Raw genomic sequence first — 26,158 nt, 5'->3', positions numbered from 1 at the left:
ATAAGGAACTTATTCACATTTAACTTGAAAAACTGTGGGTTGTATTCCTTGGGAAACACATGATGGAAGACTGTTCCAGAGGATAAAAGTGACAAAAGTGGAGATCTCTGTCAGGTATACGCGTATACAATATTCATAGAGCTAAGCATTAGTTGCTGTACACATTTGGACAAATTTGACAGAGGATGGGAAAATTATTGATGACAATTCTGAACAATGGCCATAAAAGATGCAGGCTGCAGACACTGCAAAAGTGAATGGAGTGTATTAGAGAGGAGTCAGGAATCAATCTACCTGCTCTTTTCTGTATAGGACCCAGTATTTTCAGGTAGTCCTTAGGGACACCATCCCCAGATGAGAGTAGTATTCTAAGGTCTGATGGATTTGTGATTTGTATAGAATTAGGAGCTGTTTGGAGTTAAAGTAATGCCTTGATCAAAAGAGAGCCTAATTTTTTGGATGCAGAGGAGGAGGCAATATTTGTGATATTGTGTTGCCAAGAGTTATTCCAAGAAGGTGAATCACATCTTGAATAGATTTCAGTATTGTAAGATTGGAAGAACAGGATTATTTTTTGTGGGAAATAATGCAGAGCTGGGTTTTGCTAGTATTGAAGTCAATAATATTATCCACACCTCACTAATGAATGTTTTGAAGATTAGAATTTAAGGTAGTAGAGGCTAAAGTTCTGGAGGTTGGTGATTTGTGCTTTGCAGAATTTATCAAATGAAAAGGAGGAGTGCAATATGCTGTCATCAGCAAAACTGTGTTCAGCAGTGTCGAACTTTTCATGGAGCAGATATAGACTTGGTCATAGTTTAGTGATTGCAAACATCAAGTTGAAATTAAAAAGAAAATATAAGCTCCATCATCAGAAATGAAGAGATAAAGCAAGAATAAGTGAAGCAGAATTAGGAAGAAGGTAGAGAATAGTGTTAGAAGAGAAACTTTACACGTTGACCGCCGTAATGTTAAAAAATTTTTTGATCCCCAGGCCAACTTCTTTTTGTTTTACAATTTGCTGAAAGTAACATAAAAAAATCATATTTTATGATTTTTTTATCTATTTTATGCAGCTAAATAGATTTGTTAAGTGCGAATCACGTGTGCACTGCGCGGCCTGAGAAGAATTTTTTTACTGGCTGGGCCGAGCGGTGCACACGTGATTCGCACTTCACACAAGGTCAAACTTGCATATCTATGACGCTTATGAACAGTTATATGTGTTCAGTGTTTTGTCCGGTGGAATAAATATTGTTATAAATTGCCCTAATATGGGAGACTACGAAAAAGAGCAACGTCATTTAGAAGCCTTGATAAATGAAGTTCTATCTGATGACGAACCATACGAATATTCGTTGGAAAGTTACAATGGAAGTGATCTTAGTTCTGTGTCTTCAGATTCTGATTCTCTCATTGCTAGAAAGAGAATAAAAGTATCTACATGAATACTTTTTGTTATTCATGTAGATACTTTTATGTATCTACATGAAATGTAGATACATAAAACTGGTAATACCGAAGTTTTCACTCCTAGTACATCTCAGTTTACTGCTGCTCATTCTGTAGAACAAACAGTTGATGATGTTATAAGAAATCTGCATTTGACTAATGATTCTTCCTGAGATGAAATACTTGGAAATGTGAATTCAACCAACCTACAATGGAATGAAACAAAATGTTATTGAAGAAATGCACAATAAACAGCCCGTAGACTTCTTTTTTATGTTTGTTGATGGACTGCTGGACCTAATGGTGCAAGAAACTAACAGATACGCTCTTCAAAAACTCAGTAAGACAATTTTACCAAAAGCAAGAATGAAAGTTTAGTGCATATCCCAAAATTAAGAGTGTTATTGGTCGAATAACATCCTCTATTCTACAGAAATCAAACAAGTTATGTCAAGGAATCGGTTCGATCTTCTTCTCAGTAACTGGTACTTCACTGACAACGAGGGTGGAAATACTTCTGAAAGACTTTATAAAATTACACCTCTCATAAATCATAAGAAAAAATTTCCAGAAAATAATGACGCCTTCGAGTAATATTTGCGTTAATGAAACTTTAGTTCCTTTCTGAGGTCATCTTGCCTTTCGTCAGTACATTAAGAATAAACGACACAAATTTGGCATAAAACTATTCAAATTATATTTGAAGATGGATATACATATGATTTCAAGATATAGTGCGGCGCAGAAAAGACCAATACTACTAATAATGTTCCAACTTCAATTGTTATGGGACTTTGTGAGAATCTACTTGACCATGGACACACAATATTTGTAGATAATTATTATACCAGTATTGAATTAACGCAGAAACTTTTGAATAGACAAACACACCTTGTAGGCACTTTGAGAAAAAATCGAACGGGAATTCCACACGATGTTACCCAGAAGAAATTGAAAAAGGGTGAAATAATTGGTAAAGAAAGTGACACAGGGGTGGTGGTAATAAAATGGTGCGATAAACGTGAAGTGCTTATGTTATCAACAAAACACACGAACAAAATGAAATCCCTTACAGCAGGAAATGGTAATGAAGTGCAAAAGCTGGAAGCTATTATGGACTATAACAAAAGCAAAAGTTTTATTGATCTACCCGATCAGGTAAAAGCCTATGCTTCTTGTCTTCGAAGAAGTGTGAAATGGTACCGAAAACTCACAGTTGAAATTCTTTTAGGTTCTGCTGTGGTGAACGCTTTTATAGTATATAAGAGTTATTAGGAATTGCACCAAAGGAAAATAATGTCACTTCGACTTCAGACAAGGAAAAACATATTTTAGAAGAGGTTGGTACCAGTAATAGGAGAAGATGTACATCGTGCTACAAAAAGTTAACTGAAGAACATAATAGAAAATATGCAACATCTAAGGCGACACAAACACGGTGGAAATATCTTCAGTGCGAAAAATTGTACTGTGTTCGCTGTTTTACTATTGTGCGTAACTGTAGTTTGTAATTGCTTAGTAATAATTTCAGCTAATTATTTTTTTCATATCTACTTGTCTATTATTTGACTTTTTTTTTGTTTATTAGTTTTTCAATTTTTTAGAAGAAAAATTTATGATTTGACACATTTCTAATGACATATATTATAAATAAATATTTAGCACCATTGTTATTGTTTTATTCAACATTAGAAAATGGCCTAAATCGGGTAAAAATAAAACCCCTATAATAGGCCGCCTGTTGTACATATAGTTGAAATTCTATTGTGCTAACTATATAAACCTGTTTACCAGGCCCCACATTTCCATTACCCATAAGCATTTCATTTAGATATGAATCACGGGTGAACTACGCGGCCTGCAAGAAAAATCTTTGTGAATCAAATATGATTCACGCAATGCATTGAAAAAATGTAGTGTGAATCATATTTGATTCATATGGCGGTCAACGTGTTAAAGGTGGTTGGGCAAAAAGAACAGAGCCTTGTAGTACCCCACTGTTAGTTGTATAGATCGAGTAATGGTGGTTGGTTTCTCATCCTGTAAGTGAGTGTCCACCTGACAAAATCTGTGCTGTAAATCATTTATTAGATGAGAGTCTTCAAGGGAGTGTAGGAGTTGGCTGTTGATGGTTCTTTCCGTAACTTTAGAAAGAATTGAGGTGAGAGAAATTGGATGGCAGTTTGAAGATAAAGATTTGTAAAGGTTCATCATCATCACGAACCGTGGGCTTACTGCCGTTGGTGTCCAATGCCTCCTTCACTATCTTCTTCCATCTTTCTTTGTCCAGTGCACAGTGTCACAGTTTCTGTACACCCATTCCACACCAGTCGTTTATGTCGTCTATCCATTCTCTGTATGGTCTACCTCTTCTGTTCACACCATCCATAATACCAAACATGAATGTCTTTATCTTCCGGTCCTCACTCATTCTGCAGATGTGTCCAAATAATTGCAGCTTCCATTGTATAATCTTTTTGCATTGGATTCTCCTTTAGTTATATCTTCCAATAGAGCTCTTCATTTGTGACTTTCTGTACCCATCCTATTCTTAGAATCTTCCTGTAACAAGTTCTTTCAAATACCACAATTTATTTTCTTGATTCCTTATTTATTACCCACGTTTCAGATCCATACAGTTCACTGTTAAATATGCATGTTTTCAGTACTCTTAGTTTTTTTTTGCAGGCTGATCACTTTACTTTTCCAGATGTTATACATAGCTTCAGATTTTTTCTTCCCTTTACAAGCCTGATCTTTATTTCTTTTTTACAGTCCATATCATGTCATTTTACTTCCGAAATATGTGAATTGTTCTACATTTTCTATATCAGTTCCATCCACTTGTATCTTTTGTTTCATGTTCTTCTCACCATATCCCGTTGTCTTTGGTTTTTCCAAGTTCATAACAAGTTCAAATCTTTTCGCTTCCTCTAACAGTTTCAGTATTCTTTGTAGTTCTCTTTCGTCGTCTTCAATAATAACAATGTCATCTGCAAATCTCAGATTGTTAATTTTCATTCCATGTACTGATACTTCTTTTGCATCTTCATTTTATCCATTGCTCTTTCTAAATGTGTGATGAAAATGCTGGGTGATATTGGGTGCCCCTGTCTAGTACCTCTACTTGTTTTAAACCATTTCCCCAAATCATCACCTGCTGCAACTGCATTCTTATATCTTTTATATATATTCGATACTGTTAAATGCCTTCTTAAAATCAATGAAGCAAGTACATATATTTTTGCTTTTTCTCCTAGCTTTCTTTGCTATTAACTGCATTGTCAAAATCTGTTGAATTGCAGTTCTGTCTTTCCTAAATCCTGCTTGCTCATCTGCAAGGTATGCTTCCAAATGTATTCTTAATCTTTCTGTCAATATCATCATCATTGCCGTACCAAGATAGCTGTCGAGGCAATTGTTCTATAATTTTTACATTCTAGCCTATTTCCTTTCTTGTATAATGTCACTAATATCAATTTCATCCACTCCGCTAGCATTTTCCCTTCTTTTCATACCATATTACGTAGTTGGTGCATTTCTGTAACCATGCTTTTGCCGCCATATTGAATCATTTCTCCAGTGATGTTATCATTACCAGGACTCTTGTTGTGATTTAGGCATCCTATTGCTTTTTCTACCTCTCCTTTTAAAATGTCCATATCATACTCATTACATGGTGGTTGATATCTGCTTCAATTCTTGTCAGTTTCCCAACACTATGTAAATCTAATTTTTCTTCATATAACTCACTACAGTATCTTGTTCACTGCTGTACAATTTTATCTTTACTCATCAATACTTTGCCTTTTTCATCTTTAATTGTGGTCTGTTTTGGTTGCCACCTTCTATTAATGGTTCTAATAATTTTCTACACCTCCCTAATTTTATGCTCTCCATAGTGCTGTTCTATATTATTACATTGAGCTTCTATTTAAATTTTATCTATTCTCACTGCTTTTTTCACCTCATTACACTTTCTTCTATATTGCTTCTCTATTTGTTCTGATGTATCCCTTCTTATCTCCGAACATTCTTTTCTCCTGTACCAACAGGACAGTGTTTCTTGTCTAATCCACTTCTCTTGATCTTCTCTTCTTCTGGTACTGATTCTTCAAGTGCATCTTTTATCGTCTTCATTACTCTTTGATTCGAATTTGTTTCTTTGTCCACACTTTTAAGTTTCTCTTCTAACACTGTTCTGTACCTCCTTCCTACACCCTCTGTCCAAAAAGAAACCGAACTTTTCAAAAATAGAAGAAACTAGTGATGCTACCTGTTGTATCTTTTTGTTGTCAAATGTGGCAACCTTCATTAGTGTTGCATTAACTGTTTATGACATTTGTTCCATTAGAAGCCTAGTTATAGTGCCAAGAGTGACTGTGTTTTGACGAACGGTCGGAAAACAAGTTTCAAACAGAGAGCTGCGATTTACTTTTGTGTTAAACTTGGTAAAAGTTTTACCAAATGCTTCAAAAAGCATACGGTGATGAATGTTTATCCTGTACTCAAGTTAACGAGTGGTTTAAGCGATTTCAAAGTGGTCGTGAGACACTTGGGGATGACGAAAAGCCGGGCCATCCAAAAACTGGACTGAGCGAAGTTAACATCCTAAAATTGTGTGATTTCATCAAAGAAAACCCAAAATCGTCCATGAGATTGATTGAAGATGAATTGGGGATTCCAAAATCAACTGTCACAACACTTTGACCGAGAGTTTGCACCTTCGTAAATTGAATTTGTGATTTGTTCCCCACAAGTTGACTGACGACCATAAAATGTATCGAATTGAACTCTGCAAGGACCTCATTAAAACCCCTCTTAAAAACTCAAACTTCCTTGAAACGATCATTACTGGTGACGAAACATGGTGTTTTGAGTATGAGCCTGAAAGAGAGTGCTGAGTGGAGACCACCAGAAGAGGGGCATCCGAAAAAAAGTCACTCGGAGAAGTCAAAAATAAAGAAAATGCTGATTTGTTTCTATGATTCCAAGGGCATTATCCATAAAGAATTCATTCTGCCTGTCCAAACAGTCAATGGTGAGTTTTATCTCAAAGTTTTGAAGCGATTGATAGTGAGAGTTCATCGCTTGCAGCATGAATTTCATGATGCAGGCAGCTGGTCACTTTTGCACGATAATGCACATCTCATCGTTCGAACATTGTGAGACAGTTTTTGAGTAAAAACCAAGTTCGTGTGTTGGATCACTCGCCGTATTCACCTGATTTAGCACCCTGTGACTTCTTTCTTTTCTCCCGACTTAGTTTTCCAATGAAAGGAAAGCGATACGACACCATTGAAAACATTCAAGCGGCAGTAACCATGACCCTCAACAGTTTCCCAAAAACTGATAATAAAAACTCATTTAACAAATTAATTGACTGTGCCAAACTCTATCGAAGCTGAGGGAGAGTATATTGATGGAAATATTCTTGTTGAGAGGCTTATACGCTGGTTAAACATGATAACTAATATTTAAGGAATTGACAGTGTATACTAGAAATATAGATTAAATAAACTTTAATTTATACTTTCCGATATTTCGGCGAACGTCACGTTGCCATCTTCTTGGGAACTTACTACTAAGACACGTGCACACAAGTACTAATAACAGCAAATGAGACTAAAGCTAGGAAGCGAGCGTTTTCCTAGCTTTAGTCTCATTTGCTGTGTCACAGATGTGATTTAGTTCAGTGGTTAGGGCTTGACGTTATGACCCCCCCGCATATATGGGCTCCCAAAAATACACAAAGAAAATGTGCCATTACGTCCCATAGTGGATGGCATTGATTCTCCCACTTACAAACTAGCCAAGCATTTAGCCAAAGCGCTCTCACGCTATACTGGCAATACACCATCACACATAAAAAACTCAGCCCACTTCAAAGCCAGTATAGAAAACCTTACACTCCAACATAATGACATAATGGTCAGTTTTGATGTCTCCTCCCTATTCACGAATGTCCCCCTCAAAGAAACCTTAGAGCTAATCCAAGCTAAATTTCCTCCCGATATCTCAGCCCTATTTCAGTTTACAATGAACTCAGGCTATTTCGTTTGGCAGGAAAAATTCTACAAACAGATAGAGGGGACAGCCATGGGTTCACCACTTTCCCCACCCTTGGCCAACTTCTTCATGGAGACGTTTGAAGAGAAAGCCTTAAACTCAGCCCCACAAAAACCTCCCATATGGCTTCGCTACGTTGATGATGTCTTCGCTATTTGGCCACATGGCCCGGATTCACTCCTCTCCTTCCTAACACACTTAAACAACCAACACCCTAGAATCAAATTCACCCTGGAAAAAGAGGAAAACAATAACCTCCCCTTCCTAGACACACTAGTCACCCGCCAACCTGATGGAACCTTGGTTTTCTCAGTTTATAGAAAACCCACCCATACAGGCAGATACATTCACCAACAATTCCCCCCCCCCCTCACAACAATATGGAGTTATTAAAACATTATTCAACAGGACAAAAATAATCTGTTCTAATGATCAAGCCCTAACCACTGAACTAAATCACATCCGTGACACTTTCTCAGCCAACGGCTACCCCCTCCAAAAAATACTTAACCCAGTTATCCACAACCCACCACCCCCTCCCCTTCACAATAAAGATTACTCTAAATCCATCACCATTCCCTACATCCGAGGCACCTCGGAAAAAATCAATAAAATCTTAAAAAAACATGACTTCACCACTTGTTACAGACCACATAGAAAACTGGCATCCCTTATCCGCTCCACCAAAGACCAACCACTTCCCCTAGACCTACCTGGTGTATACCAGGTCCCTTGCAGCTGTAAACTGTCCTACTTTGGCCAAACAGGCAGGACAGCAAATATCAGAATATCAGAACACAAGGATTACATCCGATTTCACCAGTACAGCCACTCTGGGCTTGCAGACCACGCTCTGGATACTTGCCACAGAATAAGATGGAAGAAAGCCACAGTAATACACCGCAGCAAGTTCAAGTATGAAAGACTATTCATGGAATCAGCCTCGGCCCTTAGGAACATGCCAAACCTCAACAAATTTGGATGCATGAGACTGCCCCAAATTTGGGAAACGTTTATCAGAAGAACTTCAGCCCAAAGTCCAAGAACTACCAATATAGCCCGCCAGGGGGCACCATCAGGACTTTAGGAAAACATTAGCTTTAGTCTCATTTGCTGTTATTAGTACTTGTGTGCACGTGTCTTAGTAGTAAGTTCCCAAGAAGATGGCAACGTGACGTTCGCCGAAATATCGGAAAGTATAAATTAAAGTTTATTTAATCTATATTTCTAGTATACGCTGTCAATTCCTTAAATATTAGTTATCATTGATGGAAATAAATGATTTGAATAATTATAATTGGCCTGTGTTTTATTTTCTATGAAAAGTTCACTTTCTTTTTGAACAGTGGGTGTATTTCTGCTTCACTTATTCTTGCTTTATCTCTTCATTTCTGATGATGGGGTTTATATTGTCTTTTTAATTTCAACTTGATGTGTGCAATCACTAAACTATGATCCGAGTCTATATACACCTCCTTGAAAAGTTCGACACTGCTATACTAATGTTATCCATCTTCTTTTAATCATAATCATATCGATCGTGTTCTTGGTTTTCCCATCATTTGATCGGCACGTCCATTTTCTACAGTCCTTTTGTTGGAATGTTGTGTTACAGATCATCTCATGGTCCACAGCAAATTCTAACATTTTTTCACCTCATTCATTTCTTTCTCTGATACCATATTTTCGCATGATGCTTTCCCAACCATCATTATCTATTCCGACTTTGGCATTCTAATCTCCTTCAATAATTAGTACATCTTGCTTTGGCATTGTTTCTATTGTCTCTGTTAGATCTTTGTGAAATAAGTCAATATCCTCATCTGTGTTGTCAAATGTGGGTGCATATATCTGGACTATTGATATATTAAATGGTTTTGCTTGAAATCTTGCTACTATGATTCGTTCATTGACTGGTTTGTATCCTAACGGTGCCTCTCTAGCTCTTTTGTTAAAGGAAGCCAACTCCTGCTTCATGCTTTGTGTCATACCCTCACTATATGACAAATTCTGTGACTGTGTTTCTGTTGCTCCATTATTATGCTATAATAATGGAGCAACAGAAACACAGTCACAGAATTTGCCTATCTGCTTCTTTATGTAGCCTCTTTCACCCATTGACTGATGAGTTAATGGATTTCATGGTTAATGAGATTTGTCTCTACACTTATTTCACACATGCAGTGTAGGTGATGGCTCTAATAAACTAACCTTGCACCATTTTATGTGTGTTAATTCATGTTTGTATTTGAATTTTTATAATACAATTGTGTGAATAATCACTTTTCTATATTGTTTTTAGATGTGATGGGTTTAAGCAACTAGAATAAAGTTCCTATGCAAAATTATAATTTTAACAATATTTTGGGATTCAACATCGGTTCTGCAATGGCTGACATCAAAGCCCTTGAACATCCTACATTAAAGGTATGCTCTATTTATCTTGCATGGTTATATTTGTTTCATGATTAATAATTTTTCTCTCTCTGCATATGTGTAAATATGAGGTTGACAATTTAATTCCCGGAATGCACCTGTAAAAAAAAAAACTATATTCCAAACAATTACTGTTTGCCTTTGAAGTAGTCCCCCCTGTACATTTATACACTGGTTTAAACAGTGTTTTCTCATTTTTGGAAACAGGCCTGAAACTCTTTTTCCAGCATACTCTTGAGTTTTTTTTATTATTATTATGTGACACCTTCAGGGAGTCCAAAGACTCATTGAGGGAGAGTGTGTGCCAACAGCATCAAACGATTTACCCCTTCAACTACTAAGCATGCTCAAACTTGCTTAACTTTTTTCTTGAGCCATTAGTAGCAGAGGTTCTACCAATCGACCAACCTTCCTGTTAGAAAATCTTTGTCATTTTAGCGCAGTGTTTAATTTTGGAAGCAGCCAGAAATCACAGGGGGCTAAGTCGGATGAATAAGTAGGATGACCTAATTCGGTATTCAATTTTTTGGTGAGAAACTCTCGTGATGAGCACACTATGGCTTACCGCATTGTCTTGATGGATGATCCACTTGTCAGAGCAGAATTCGGGTCTATTTCTCTGAACAGAATCTCGTAATCTTTTCAGCACCTCTAAATAGCATTGTTGGTTGATCGTTTATCCTGTTCAATGAATTCATAGTGGACTACCCCCTTGTGATCAAAGAAACACACCAGCATGTCTTGAACTGTGAATGTGACATGCGTGCTTTTTTTGATGTGGCGAACTCAGGGTTTTCCACTGCATGCTCTGGAATTTTGTTTTGGGATTGTACTGGAAGCACCAGGTTTTGTCACCCTTAATTAGTCTTGGAAATATCTGCTTATTTGCAGAAAGATCAGTCACAACTTGAAACTGCTGCTGTTTCTGTTCGTCTATTGAGATTCAAGGAACGAACTTCGCAGAAATCTTTCGCATACCAAATTCTTCAGTTAAAATTACCTTGACTGTTTCTTGTCTGTCAGACCATACCAAATCTCGCATTCTGTTCATCTGTCATTTTTGTTTTTGGCTGCCCACTTCTGGGGTCATCATTCGCATCTTCTTGCCCACCTTTGAATCTCTTATGCCACCAAAGACACTTAACTTTTTTCAGAGCATTGACACCATATGCCACGTTCAACAGCTCTGACGTTTCAGCAGTTTTGCCAATTTTCACACAAAATTTAATGTTAACTGCTTCAAATTTCGATCACACATTTTTATGCCAAAGTTTACACGCAGATGCTATTGTTTTTTGCAATAGCCAACTAGCAAATGACTATCGGCTTGAGGTTTGTGCACACATTAGTTAAAACATGTGCAAAGATGATTACTCATGTGACTCCAACCAAATCACCACGTAGGCGACACTACGCGGCCGTTCCGGGAATTAAATTGTCATACCTCATATAGGAGTTACATTGTGAAATGATATTTTGATGATGATGTTATTTCTTTTCATGATATTACAACAACAAAAAATCATACAAAGATATTCATTAACCCTGCTTATATTTCATTGAAATGTTAAAAAATAGTTGATTTTGATTGGCACTATAGTGTATATAAAGTTGCTCACTATAAACACTACTGAAAATTCCTTGTCAAATAGCATTTATGCTATAGTAAAGAAAATTTACTGTCTCAAATCTCCAACTAAAAGTATTTCTTTTGGTTTCTGAGTTCATATAGTGAACTGTATTCATAAATGGAACTGCTACTAATGTAATAACCTCTCCCATTAAGTTAACCCCACCTTCCTGTAACTTTTTTTTTGTGATTCCAACCCATGAAAATTTGTAAACCTATAGTACATTTGTACCTTGGGTGGGATTTTTTTTTTTCCTATTTTTATTTATTTTTGCATACTTTGGAACCCTGTTCAAGAGACCAAAAATGAAACCTTTTTAAGCTACTTCAGGTTTCTAATAGCCATGGCAGTGGTATCACATCATATGATGAAATTCATCTCCCATCTAAAGACAACTGGAGTAAATTCCAGCTGGACCTTTAGGTGGCAATGATTTTCATTGTCTGGTGAAACATAAATTTCCTGCTTGTTGGAGACATGAAGTGGCTATTGCTGTGCTTCATCTCCGGAGTAGGATCTTTGATTTCTCTCTCCACACTTACTTCACACATCCAGTGCATGTGATGGCTCTGTTAAGCAAGCTCACCACAATAATTAACTAGGAAGTCAGCACCTTATATAGTACACGGGTTCTTGTAGATAGGCTTAGGTTTTCGGTGTTATTTCTTTTCATGCTATTACAAGTACAACAAAAAATCATTCAAAGATATTCATTAACTGGCTTATATTTCACTGGAATTTCAAACCATCATCTTCAGAGCACAATTACTTGTTACAATACATGAATGACAGTGAGTACAGAAAACATTTTCAATTGTAATAGACAAAAGGTCTAAAGTCTTAATTTGGCACCCTCTAATATTGTAAAGAAGTAGTTTTTATTGTTAGGTTGACATTGATCTTACGATGAGTGTTTTCCAGATTTTTGGCAGATTAATGCAGCCATACTTGTTGAGGTTAGGAGAGTGCTTCATAACCACTACCATCTTTAAAAATAGTCTCTGACTTGTCATGACTTATGCATAGCACATTCTTGACTTCCATCTAAAACTGTGTGTAAGGGTGTTAAAAGCATGGTCTTTCTGTCCTGACTTTCCATAATGATGGTAACTAATGAATTTATGTTCACCAAGGTAGATGTTAACAGATCATCCTGTATATACCCATAGTAGGCATGTTACAATCACAGGGCACTTCATGCACTCTAAGATATGATAAAGGATAGAGTTTGTCATTAGGTGCATGGAACAAGATTGCTAATTTGAAGTGTGGTGTGCACGTGGTGTGAAGGTTATATTCCTTTTATACTTCAGCTATCTTTTCAGACGTACTCCAAATATTTGGGTTAAGAATAGTGGCTTTGCTCATATGCTTTGGAAGGCAGTGATAGAGTTGAGGTATTAGTATTTTATGGGTTTATAGGAGCTGTAGCCAGAAAAGTGGTGAAGATATTTGAATTCTGCAGCAAGTGTTACATCACCAGAACAAATAGCCTTGGTACTATAGGTTAGCATTTTGAAGATACCGTACTGTTAGGTGTGGATGGCAATGTGATTGCCCATGTAGGTATCTTCCAGCAGAACATGTTTTTGTTCTATAAATAGAACAAGATAATGAATCATCTTAAAGATAAGCAGCTAATGTGTCAACAAAAGGTAGGTGGTTATTTGATTCTTCTTCTTCTAACATAGCGTATTTTAGGTTGTTGACTATTTAGATGAGTTACAGAGGAATCCAAAGCGTTTTGCCCATGGAACCCAATGGCAAATACATCATGTACATAGTGTAGTCAGGCTAAAGGTTTGAAAGTAGCTGTGCTTAAAATGCTTTGTTCTGAAAATGATCCATGTTAAAATTAGCAAACAGAGGGAAGTATTGGAAACCTATTCCTGTACCAGTAACTGGTTTGTATATTTTTCCTTACTAAGTATGATAGTTGCTTTACATATGTTACTTTACTATTCCATCAGACCTGCTCCTTTTTCTTTTCAGCCTTGCTAATCCCTTGCCGCTCGTCTGCAATTTTTCAATTTTGTGCTTCGTCCTGTGATGGATAACATTCAAGCATAGTATTTCGTTATTAATGTCATTTCATTCTTCTCTTGTTCCACAGCTGCATGTTCGACATTAACATCATTTGTACAGTGCTATCCTACCATTCGTACTGACCACTCTACTAAAATTTGGCACATTCTTGTTACCTAATAGGCCCTTCCTTATGAAACATTTCATACACACTCTCTTTCCACTTTCAATTTCCTTTAACTTCCTCAATGAATATATTTCAAATGCGCTGCACTGCACAAAATCCTGCAAATTAAAATCGCCCAACAACATATTCTTTGCCACCTTTGTTCTTACACGCATTAGCTCTATGCTGACAAATCATATTTAAAAATACGGTTTGTTTACTTACAAAATAAATAGCTCAGTCAATCACATATTCATTTAAAACAAAAACTACAATAAGTTAACATAATATTTTCATCTAAAATACGAAAAAGTTACTTATCCTTCAGGAGAGATAAAACCACTCCACATACACAATATGCCACCTAACAACCACTATAAATATTATTACAGTGTTTTGAATGTCAATTAGGTGACCAGTTAATTAGTAATTGCCTTGTAATCCCATCCATGAAAGGTTGTTCAACCTATAGTTCATTAGTACGACGGATGAACAGAAAAGTCTGGAGAAAGTTGTTAACATTGCATTTGAAGTAATGTAGATTGTAATGAACATTACAATCTACATTACTTGTAGATTGTAATGTTTTTGGATATACATAATAGTAAAGACTGTTCCAAATGACAGCAGTGGGATAAATGAGGAGAAAGAAAAAATTGTTTTGTGAAGGAGTTTGAATGTCTGCTACATGTATTTCAACAGAAGAAAGTTAAGGGATTATAGATTCCAATTCTGATTTTTTTTTTTTTTTTATATAGAAAATGCTAACAGCGTAAGCTGAATGTTCATGTGAAAGAGAATTAAGTGAATTAAGAGATTTTTAGACAACCGAATTGTCTTTTACTGTATTGGATCAAGTATTTTTAGGGAGTTCTTAGGGACATTATCTAAAGTATGAGATAAGTATTCAGTTGCTAGATGAATTTGTGATTTGTATAGAGTGAATAGTTGTTTAAAGGTAAAGTAGCACCCTGAAGAAGTGTAAATTTTTGGTTGTGTGGAGGCACTATTTGTAACGTGTTGGTAATAAGTAATATCAGGATATCAAAACTCCATTGAAGAATGGTTTCGAGATTAGAATTTAGTTCTAGATAATGATGTCCTGGAAATTTTGGCAATTATAGTGCAAAGCTTGTCAAATGATAAAGAGGAGTATATACTGTAGCTAAACTATTGAATTTGCACTCAGCTGAAGCATTTTCTGATACATATAATGAAGGAGGAGAATAGATGAAAAAAATAGAACTTTGAGCAACACCAGCATTCAGTAGCACACTCAGGATTTAATTTTGGGGGGGGGGGGGGCTGAGTTGAGTAGACGATTTGAGAATACACACTATGTATTGCATACGACCTATGACTGAGTATCCGCAATGATGGATAATTCATAAGTAGTATAGAAATAGAAGGCAGAACATAAATTTAAAAAAAAAGAATTTTAATTAGGAAAAGATTTTTGGAAAATTTCTGGTGCTTTTTTTTCCCCTTTTTCTTTCTTTTTTTGGGGGGAGGGCATTCCCCCCCCCCCCAAAAAAAAAAAAGCTGAAAAAATTAGCACCTTGATTGATGCAGTATGTATGCCATCGAATGTTAGATGTCATTATAATTTCAAGAAGAGAAATCTGATCCTGTCTGGTGATTTATATATTAGTGATATATAAATCACCACTATTAGTAATAGTAGGTGAATTGGGATCTTATTTTGAAAAAAAAAAAAAGGGAGGGGTGCAAAGATTGTATTTGGGTAATGTTGAAATTAGTTTAGTTTATTCTAACTATTAGTGTTCTGGAAATGTTGAGTAGCAGTATGTGTTTCTCCAAACTTTTCTATATGTCCATTGGTTTGTGATATAGGGCTAAGTTGATCTACTGTAGGTCTACAGTTGTGGAATCTATACTGATAGTCATTGATTAATTCATAGGCTTCTGGGTAATAAAGTTGATTGTTGGAGGTTGTCTCATTTTGGATAAGACTGCAATGAGGGCACTGAGTCAGTAGTTTAACGGCAGACTTGTCTTCTTTTTTGGAGTAGGTCGAATATTAGGTTGCTTCCATGTATTTTATTGAGATAGAAGCGGCTTTGTTGTACATTGTCTACAAGTGTAGACAATGTACAACAAACATTCAAAATGAGTGAATTACCATATTTTTCCGTGTATAAGACGATATTTTTTTTTTTAAATTTTTAGACCAAAAATTGGGGGTCATCTCATACACTGAGGGTAACCGGTTGAGAGACCCGCAGTTTCCTTGGCAAAACTGCCGGTACCTTGTCTCCGTGAACAGGCTTCTGACAATCACTAGTCTTTGTTAACTCTGTCGATTGATGTCATTAACAGCTGATTCTGAATAAACCAATCAGAACTCTAGCATTCATACATGTGCAACTCGTTGGAGGGGTAAGTTAAGGCATTAACAATATTTTGAGCACTAGACCATAAAAATGTTCGAAAATAAAAAATGATGAAGATAATGATGTTCCTGGAAATGAGAGTGATGCATAATTTCTTAGTATGTATCTTAAAAGTATTACCTAATTACTAAATATACTTTGAATATTTAAAAAAATACCAAATGTGTTCTGTTTTATGTTTAAAATATTGATTTCTTAATTTTGGGTTCAAAAAAGTAGGGTTCATCTTATAAATGGGGTATCTTATACACAGAAAAATACGATAATTAATAATCAAAATAATTTCCTTGTTTCATAGGTTTAAAGTATATTTTTTTTTATCAATACGGAAAATATTACAGGTTTAAATTGATTGAATTAATGAATTGAGGCATTTTTCTAAATTCAATTGCCAAATTTAATGCACTGTCTCTTCATTAAGCTTTCATAGATATTATTGATCTCTCATGTTGATGTTTAGTGCAATAAACATCCATCTATAGATAATAAATACTAAATTTATTTAGTCTATAAATATTATGCCAGGCAACTGGAACATCTTCTCTCTGACAGGGAAGGAGAAGGAACTGGTCGAGGAAGCCAAGCGCTATCAACTAGATTTAGTCGGGCTTTCTTCAACCAAGAGGAGAGGCTCTGGAACTGTCGACCTGGATGAGGGGTGGAAGCTCTACTACTTTGGTGTGAGCCCAACAATGTCTGCTTGGGTGGGTGTGGAGATACTCACAAGCTACCAACTGTCAGACTGTGTTGCTGAGTAGATCCCATTGGGGGGATGGGTATGTGTTAAGGCTCCAGATGAAAAACCACGACTTGACTGTGGTGCAACCTATGCACCTAACTGGAGTCAGAAACTCTGCCTTCCTAGAGGAAGCAGATGCTGCTTTTGACAGGGTGGCAGACATGGAATCAGTCTTGCTAATGGGTGACTTCAATGCACATGTTGGAACAGATGACCAGACGTGGAGGGGTGTGTTTGGGAGGAATGTAGACCCTGACCTTAATGCAAATGGGTTGAAATTATTGGACTTCTGCTGTATAACAGCTTGTCCATAATGAATACCTTCTTCCAGCACCAAGAAGTCCATAAGTATACCTGGTACAGGGATACACTTGAACAAAGGTCTCTGATTGACTTCTTTATAGTCTCAGCAGACCTATTTTCCTCTGTGCTGGACGTTTGTGTGAGGAGAGAAGCAGAACTGTCAACTGACCACCACCTTGTTGTCTGCACTCTACAGCTTCAGAAACCAGATGCTACCATCAACGCTGGTAGGTCTAAGCAACTATATCGCGTGAAATGGGAGGCACTGGAAAATGAGGCTGTGAGGAAGAATTTTGCAGATGACATTTCCTCCAGGTCCCAAGCATACTGCAGATGTTGAGGAGGAGTGGGAGCTGTTCAGAACAACTGTCACTGCCTCTGCACTCTCATGCTGTGGCAGAAAGCGGTTTGGCGTGGTGACAGGCAGTGAGAAAAGGACACCTTGGTGGAATCATGAGGTCCAAAAAGCTCTCCGGGCAAAAAAGGAGGCCTACCTAACACGGCTTAAGGTCAGGTTACCTGAGATGCGTTTCCGGTACGCTGAGGCGAAAAGCTGCTGCTGAGGCAGTAAAGACAGCAAAGCAGAATCCTTTGGAGAAAGATTAGACTCATCCTATGCAAATGCAAACAAAGTATTCTGGCAGACCATCCGCCACCTTCGAGTAAGGAAATCGTGCACAAAAGAGCAATTAAGGCTTCTGATGGTGCACTTTTAACAACCGAGAAGGATATCCTTCACAGATGGAGGGAATACTTTGAGAGCCTTCTTAACCCAGGTGGCCCAGCAGTTCTTGGACATCCAAGAGGTGCAGATCGGGGCGATGACTAGTCTCACAGCAGAAGAGGTCCATTTAGCAATACAATCGCTAAAATTGGGCAAGGCTGCTGGTGATGGTGAAATTCGGCCCAAAATGCTAAAAAGCCTTAAATTGAGACCGTGTTCTCTGACTGACTCGAGTGTGTCAGGTTGCTTGGATATCTGGGTGAGCACCAAAGCAGTGGCAGACAGGCATAATAAAAATACTAGTTTTCAAGAAGGGAGATTGCAGCAACTATCATGGCATCTCTCTGCTCAGCCTGCTTGGGAAAGTATATGCTAGGTGCAGGAGCATAGTTGAGTCAAAGTTCCAGGTAGAACAATGTGGTTTTTGTCCTGGTAGAAGCACAACTGACCAAATCTTCCTTCACTTTAAGGCAAGCCTTTGAGAAATCTTGGGAATATGCTGAGAATGTCTACACATGTTTTGTGGACTTGGAGAAGGCATATGACCAGGTTTCTCGGGATAAGCTTTGGCAAGTAGTACAGGGGTATGGAGTGGATGGCCAACTATTAGCTGCCATCAAGTCCCTGTATGAATGCCCGAAGTTTTGTGTTAGGGTAAATAGCAAGTCTGAACCTTTCACAGTCTCCATTGGCCTCTGCCAAAGGTGTGTTCTATCACCCCTCCTTTTCATAATATTTATGGACTGGATTGATAGGCACAACTGAGGCATTGAGTGTCAGAATTGGAAGATGTAGCATTGGGCATCTGCTTTTTGCAGATGACCTAGTTCTGCTTAGCTCTTCCACAGATGACCTCCAGCGGACCCTGGATAGGTTTGTAGCTGTTTGTGCAGAAGCCGGAATGAAGATCAGTGTGGCCAAAACTGAAACATTTGTGGTCTCTCAAGACAACCATCCCAGTGCACTCTACATGTGAATGAAGTCCCACTGAGGCAGGTGGAGAAGTTTAAATAGCTTGGGTCCATATTCACGAATGATGGAAAGTGGGACGTAGAGCTAGATATTCGGATTCGCTCAGCAAGTGCAACATTGCGGGAGCGTGGCCGTTCGGTAGTATTGAAGCGGGAGTTAAGCCAGAAGGCAAAGCTGGCTGTCTTCAATACAGTCCGTCCCCCATCCTCACCTATGGTCATGAGAGTTGAATAATGACTGAAAGAATGCGGACACGAATCCAAGCGGCTGAAATGAGGTTCCTTCGAGGGGTTGCGGGCTGACAAAACTTGGAGTCAGAAGCTCTGCAATTCAGGAAACCCTCAATACTCAACTGCTGCTTCTCCATGTTGAGAGATCACAGTTACGTTGGTACAAGCACCTGGTCAGAATGCCACAAGAGAGGCTCTCTTTGCCAAGCCAGAGGGGTGGAAGGCCAAGGTCTCTCTGGATAGATTATATCCAAACCCTTGGGTGGATACATTTGGGAGTCCCACCAGAACACTTGAGCTTGGTGGCGGAGGATCGTGACCATTGGAAGTTCCTTTTGCAGCTGCTGCCCCCACAACCCAATTAGGAAAAGTGCGCCTTGAGGATGAATATTATGCCAGTATTTTGACCTGGTCACCAAGATATCTTATTGGCACAAAGTACACCTCGTGCACATTGGCAAGAAAGCAAACACAGTGTGAATGGCCGGATCCTGTGGTTCTAACCGACACCCTCTATTGGTAAGATTATGAAAACTCTCTGAGGATCTCACAGTGATGGTCTCACAGATTTTTGGTAGAGTGAGGCAGCATTACAAATCATTTGGCATGACCTGTAATGCTAAAGCATATTACAGGAATAGTCTCTTGGATTTACACTTGCTTTTGTATAAGAGGGAAGTTTTTTTTTTTTCCCCACTTCAATCTAGTGATTCATATCATGGCATTATATGCTCTCCAGAACAGATGTAGTGTGGGTAATGGACATAGTCTGGGTTCTTCTAGGTAGATATTTGCAGTTCTTGTTTATCCAAAACAGGATGGTTTGCAGGAGCAAGGGATGCAGCAGACCTCAGGATGGTCTAGATCAGCGTTTGTCAACCTTTCTAAGCCTAAGGACCAGTAAAATGCCTAAAACGATTCTACGGACCACTAAGTATGTAATTTTTTTAAAAACGTATGTGGGGATTACCGACAATTGGGAAAATCTGTGCCATTTATAACATAACATAAATCTAAAAGCATGTTTTGAATACATATGAAAACATAATTAAATTGGAAGTAAATAATTAAGTGTATCATCATTGAACAAAGTTTTAATTTTTATTAAACAAATAAATAATATATAATTATGTTACCACTTTTAATGAGATGGTTGAGCTTCTCAGCCCTTGCAGAGTTGCTGGATATCTGGCTCAATATTGGTCAACTTCAGTTGAAGATTTCTGTATTTTGTTTTTATTTGAAGGAGCGATGAAAATCCTTTCTCACAAAAAAGTTGTAGAAAACTGCATTACGATTTTCAATGCTTCTTCAGATAATTCGGGAAGTTCACTTCTCACTGAAGGCGAGATCACAGAATTTCATTTTAGGTCTGCTGTCACTTGAAAGCTCAATTAACTTCTTTTTTTTTGATAATGAAAGGTTGTTCTTGTGACTATAAGCCTGAAATGGATCGTGGATCCATAGAAATTTCTTATAAAAGTTATTCTGAAAATATTTTTCAAAATTCTGTTTCAGAGTTTTGAAACAAACCTTTTCCAGAAACTCAGAATCAATAAAAATATCATCAAAAAAGGATTCCAATGTTGGAAAAGGTGCAAATTATCTGTCTTTTGCATAACTAATCCATAACACCAGTTTTTTCTCGAATGGACCTTGAAGATGAATGAATGAATATTATGCCAGTATTTTGACTTGGTCACCAAGCAAAGAACAGTTAAAGAATTTCCCTGAATGGAGAGATTTAGTTCATATAATTTCGAAAAAATGTCTGAAAGATAGAATAGTGTTGAAAACCATGCTTCGTCAACAAGGACTGATGCAAAATCAGAATTGCATTCATTTACAAACAATAAAACTTTGTGCCTTAATTGAAATAATCTTGTTAATACTTTGCCACTGGAAAGCCAGCGAATTTCAGAATGAAGCAAAAGCTGATATGTATTCACTGCACAAAGATAGGTAGGGTAATCAGGAATGCTACTGATATGCAGTGCTTGCAGAATGATATTTGAATAGGCTGGAATTGGGCATGGGAAAATGAGTGTCATTTCAATGTCAGTAAATGTAAAGTCACTTTAGTGTGATTAGATATCCAATGTCATATTATGTTAGTGGGATTAGGCTAGAAGAAACTGACGAGGCTAGGGATCTTGGAGTGTTAATAGATAGGAAGTTGAAGTTCAGGAGTCATGCAGCAAAGATCACAAATACAACTCAAAAGATAATTGCAATGCTGAAATGAACGTTCACATGTAAAGATAAGGATGTTATTTTGCCTCTTCACAAGGCCTTGATAAGACCTCACTTGGGCTATTGTGCACAGTCCTTTTCTCCTGGTTTCCGTTGTGATTCTGATATATTGGAGAGTACAAAGGTGAGTGTTAAAAATGATATCAGGTTACTTAAGTATAAAGAGCTAATAAGCTTCATTTCGGCAATGAAAACATTACTAAAATTAAGGGGATATTAAATCCCACATAGTTTTAAAACCGAATAAGAAACTCAAAGATAGGAATCAGAGAGTTTCTTGCCGAATATAGTAAACTATAAAGTATCGGCGAACACTAGCGTTAGCAAATGCAAGTGATCCTAGTACGTAGTACAATCTCGGGCAACTCGTTGCAAAGGTGAGTAAAGTTCAGATCGCTATTCTTAGGTATTATCCATAATGTAAAAACACATTTCCTAGGAAAAGTATGCTGTTATTACATTATGGAGGGAGGTCACCACCCAGACCGGTTTCAGCCTTTTTTGAGGCCTCATCAGTGAGTGGCTAGACCTAATACCGAAGTGTATAGCGAATGTGGGATTTAATATCCCCTTAATTTTAGTAATGTTTTCATTGCCGAAATGAAGCTTATTAGCTCTTTATACTTAAGTAACTTAATGGTTGCACCTACTTGGAAAACTCGTTCGCAGAGTATATAAGTTCTTTTCGCTATACACTTCGGTATTAGGTCTAGCCACTCACTGATGAGGCCTCAAAAAAGGCTGAAACCGGTCTGGGTGGTGACCTCCCTCCATAATGTAATAACAGCATACTTTTCCTAGGAAATGTGTTTTTACATTATGGATAATTCCTAAGAATAGCGATCTGAACTTTACTCACCTTTGCAACGAGTTGCCCGAGATTGTACTACGTACTAGGATCACTTGCATTTGCTAACGCTAGTGTTCGCCGATACTTTATAGTTTACTATATTCGGCAAGAAACTCTCTGATTCCTATCTTTGAGTTTCTTATTCGGTTTTAAAACTATGTGGGATTTAATATCCCCTTAATTTTAGTAATGATATCAGGATTGTGGAATACTGATTATGAAGACAGATTGAGAATTGGTAGACTGCAGACACTAGCAAACAGGTGAAAGAGGGATGATATGATTGAGACTTACAAACTTCTGAAAGGGTCATACAGGATTCAATTTCTGGAGGATGGGGAAAAGACGAGAGGGCATCCTTAGAAGCTGAGAATGAAGGCTGCTAAGAAGGGAGTGAGGACTAGATTTTTCTCTCATGGGGATGGGTGCATGATTGGAATGGACTACCATTGGATGTTGTGAGTGCAAGCAGCGTGAATGAGTTCAAGAATAAGTATGATAGCCTGTGTGTGTAGTATGTGACCTCCCTCGATGAGTCTGACTCCCTGGAGGTCTCTCTTAATAATAATAATAATTTCATTGCAGTGTACTGAAAATAACCTGTTATTTAAGAGTCAAGCCTTAATAAAATTTTAACTAGTTTTACAGTGTAGTATAGCACAGTTTTAAATTCTGGTAGTATTCCTTTGGAGGCTAACTCTTCCTTATGTTTGAAACAATGTACCCAATTCATATCTGGAGCTACTTGCTTGACCTTAGAAACAATCCCACTATGCCTGCCTGTAAGGGCACGAGCTCCATGCAAACAGAAGCCCATACATTTTTCCCATGGGATCCCTTTGTGTATTATGTAATTATTGAGAATGTGAAATGTTTCTTCTCTAGTTGTTCAGGATGACAAAGTTCTACAAAACAGAATATCGTCATGAATGTTGTTATCATGGCATATCTTACATAGCATATTAACTGCGCATCATGTGTAAAATCAGTAGTCTTGTCTATTTGTAACTCATAATAAGGGCTCTTCGTAACTCTTTCGATAACTGAGATTCTATATCACCTGCCATATCATTAATTCTGCGACCGACAGTGTCATTTGAAAGAGGAATCAAATCAAAATCTTTTAGTAACTTGTTGCCAAACATAGTTTTTACCACACTTTTTATAGCTGGGAAGTAGTAAATTTTTCCCAATAGAATGGGCTTTCCCTGTTTTCGCTATGCACAAACTTAAGATATAGGATACTTCCAGTGCCTTGCTATTAATCAAACCCATGGCTGAAACTATATCTTTCCCATGATTTAATGTCCCTAAGGGTTGCTGAAAAAATTCAATTGGCTTATTTTAAAATCACAATGTTTAGTTTCTTAATGTCGTCGGATTTTTGCAGGTTTCATGCACTCGTTCGACAACACTTCATAACACTGAGGTTTCTGTTCATTTTCATCTCCATACCAAGTAAACTCGAATTCCAAATATGAGCTGTTATATTTCCTACTGTAATTTTTCTTTGAACTGCTTGTTTCTTCTACTTTAATAGTATCCGATTTACTTGCCGTTACAATACATGTATCACAATTGGGTTAGCATCACCTGTTTCATGTGCTTTGCTTTTCAAAGTCCTAGTTCTAAGCCACTTTTCCATTATTAAAAAAAACGTTTCAGAAAAATATATAAATACTGTAGTTAGACACTTTGTCCAAGTATCACTTAGCACTTCTGAAGATATACTAAGCCTTGGTTGTAGGAGGAAAACCTTGAATAATAAAAATCAATAAACAACAAGCAATTGGTTGAAATGTGGATAACAAATGTTGACCTCATATCTGACAGTACAGCAAGGGAAGGCAGAAGCAATAAAACCATATTGTTGTTCACTTCACCCCTCTTTTATTACACGTCATTCTGCTGCTACAATAATTTGTAGCGGCAGAATGTTCATTCCATGAACATTCTGCTGCTGTTTGTAATTTTTTTTTTAAGTATCCATTTTATTTCAATAATTTTTACCTACTTATTCAATTTTAATTTGTTTTGTTTGGATAATTAAAAAATATATATTTATTTAAATCTACCCCTGCGGACCACCTATCCCATCGTCGCGGACCACAGGTTGAGAAACGCTGGTCTAGATAATACAAGGAGCAAGAGATTTCAAACAGTTGAATAACCAAAAAAAAAAGTTTCATATACATCATCAAATTATTAAAATATAATTATACAAGCACACCATGATAAACTTAAAATTTTTCCAATCATACAGATCTTTCTTTTAAGGGAATGCAGCTTTGAAGGTCAGTTTTAAGTCATTTTAAGGTTACTTAAGTCAGCATTCGTTGTGAAGAATTTATGGAGACAGAAACATGTGTTGCAGTAATTATAATTATGAAAATAACACTCGCCATGTCGACCTCTGTACTGAGGTCATCATCTGAAAACATACGTATGCATAGGACACAGGCTACATGACACCACACAAAAGTAAGATAAATCTAAATGTTTTGTTAATTGTTTATCCTAGCTTGACCTCTGGTGAAGAAATAATAAATAAAAAAATTATAGATAAATATAAATTGACAAAATAAATTTTTATACATATAAACATAATAATATACAGATGATAAAAAAAGAGTTAACAATTAAAAAGCTATTACCACATTATGCCTGTGCTCCCAGAATTTATGGATTGCCTGAAACACACAAATCACACACCACTACAACCAATAGTTCAAGGAATCGGCAGCCCCCAATTATCACTTAACTGAGAAACTATCGGCTACACTTAAGGAATGGGTAAGTCATTCCCCTCCCCCACACACACATGAATAATACACATTTCATTAACAAAAATAAAAACATCACACTCAACAAGAAGATATATTAGTCAGTTTAGACATAACTACCCTTTTCACTAATGTCCTGATATCATGGCCCTCTCTGCCCACTTACTTTTCTCCATGTATTTCATATGACGAAATAATTTCTACTTGCAAAAAGAAGATACGCCCATGTGTTCACCATTCTCCCTTCCCCATAGCTAATGTTTACATTTAAGATATTGAGCACTGAGCTCTAGATTTAGCAAGCCTGAAGTCTGGCTCAGATATGTTGTTTTCACCATTTGGCCCCACAGCCACAAAACATTAAATACATTCCTCAGCCACCTGAACAAACAACAAAAACATATTCAATTTACCATTGAGATTGAAAACAGTAACTGTCTTCCTTTTCTAGACACACTTGTTATGCATATTCCCTGAGGCTACCTTTCATTCAGTCTGCCACATACCTACACTCTCAGACCAATGTATACACAAAAATTCATACCACCATTCTACACAAAAACTAGGGGTCATCAGCATCCTCAAACATAGAGCTCTAACAATTTGCTCCAGTGAACAGGTGCTGAAGAAGTAATATGAAAATATTAGCTAAACATTTATTTAAAAAAAAAAAAAAGCTACAACAAAATAACACTTCACAAGATCCTCAATAATAATACCACTAAAAGCAGAAAAGATTACAAGAATGGCATAACCATACCATACATTAGGGAATATTAGAAAAAAATAGATGGAGCATTACATAAATAAGCATTAAGGCAACTTTCAAACGTTCTGCGAAATTAAAAAGTATACTGAGCTCATCCAAAGATCCACTTCCCTACATTGCCCACCCCAGGGTTTGCAAAATTCAGTGCACCTGCAACCTACCCTACATAGGGGAAATGGTGCACCATCCCATTAAATTCTTCTACTACGGTAAAACTGGCTTGTCAGATCATGCACTCCAAACACATCACAGAATCAACTAGAAAGGTACGAAGTCCCTACGCTGCACCTAAACCTGGTTTGAAAGAAAGTTCAAGGAAGCTTGCGAGATGCTGAAACATCT

At 37.2% G+C, this 26,158-nt stretch overlaps 1 protein-coding gene across 2 annotated transcripts in view; it reads left to right on the top strand.

The window, feature by feature from the left end:
• Positions 1-26,158, top strand: part of Kaz (E3 ubiquitin-protein transferase Katazuke) — a 204,426-nt gene that overhangs the window by 67,941 nt on the left and 110,327 nt on the right. For both annotated transcript variants that reach the window (XM_090414968.1, XM_090414969.1), the window contains exon 3: positions 9,824-9,948. In XM_090414968.1, the coding sequence (XP_090271094.1) occupies positions 9,859-9,948 (90 nt within the window). In that variant the 5' untranslated portion in view covers positions 9,824-9,858. The remainder of the gene's footprint in view (positions 1-9,823; positions 9,949-26,158) is intronic.

Source organism: Typopeltis vanoorti, chromosome 26, assembly GCF_054136105.1.
Source record: "Typopeltis vanoorti isolate ZY-2024b chromosome 26, IOZ_Tvanoo_1.0, whole genome shotgun sequence".
Classification (NCBI taxonomy): domain Eukaryota; kingdom Metazoa; phylum Arthropoda; class Arachnida; order Uropygi; family Thelyphonidae; genus Typopeltis; species Typopeltis vanoorti.
Note: the sequence above shows the minus strand (reverse complement) of the source record. Positions and strands in the feature narration are given on the sequence as shown.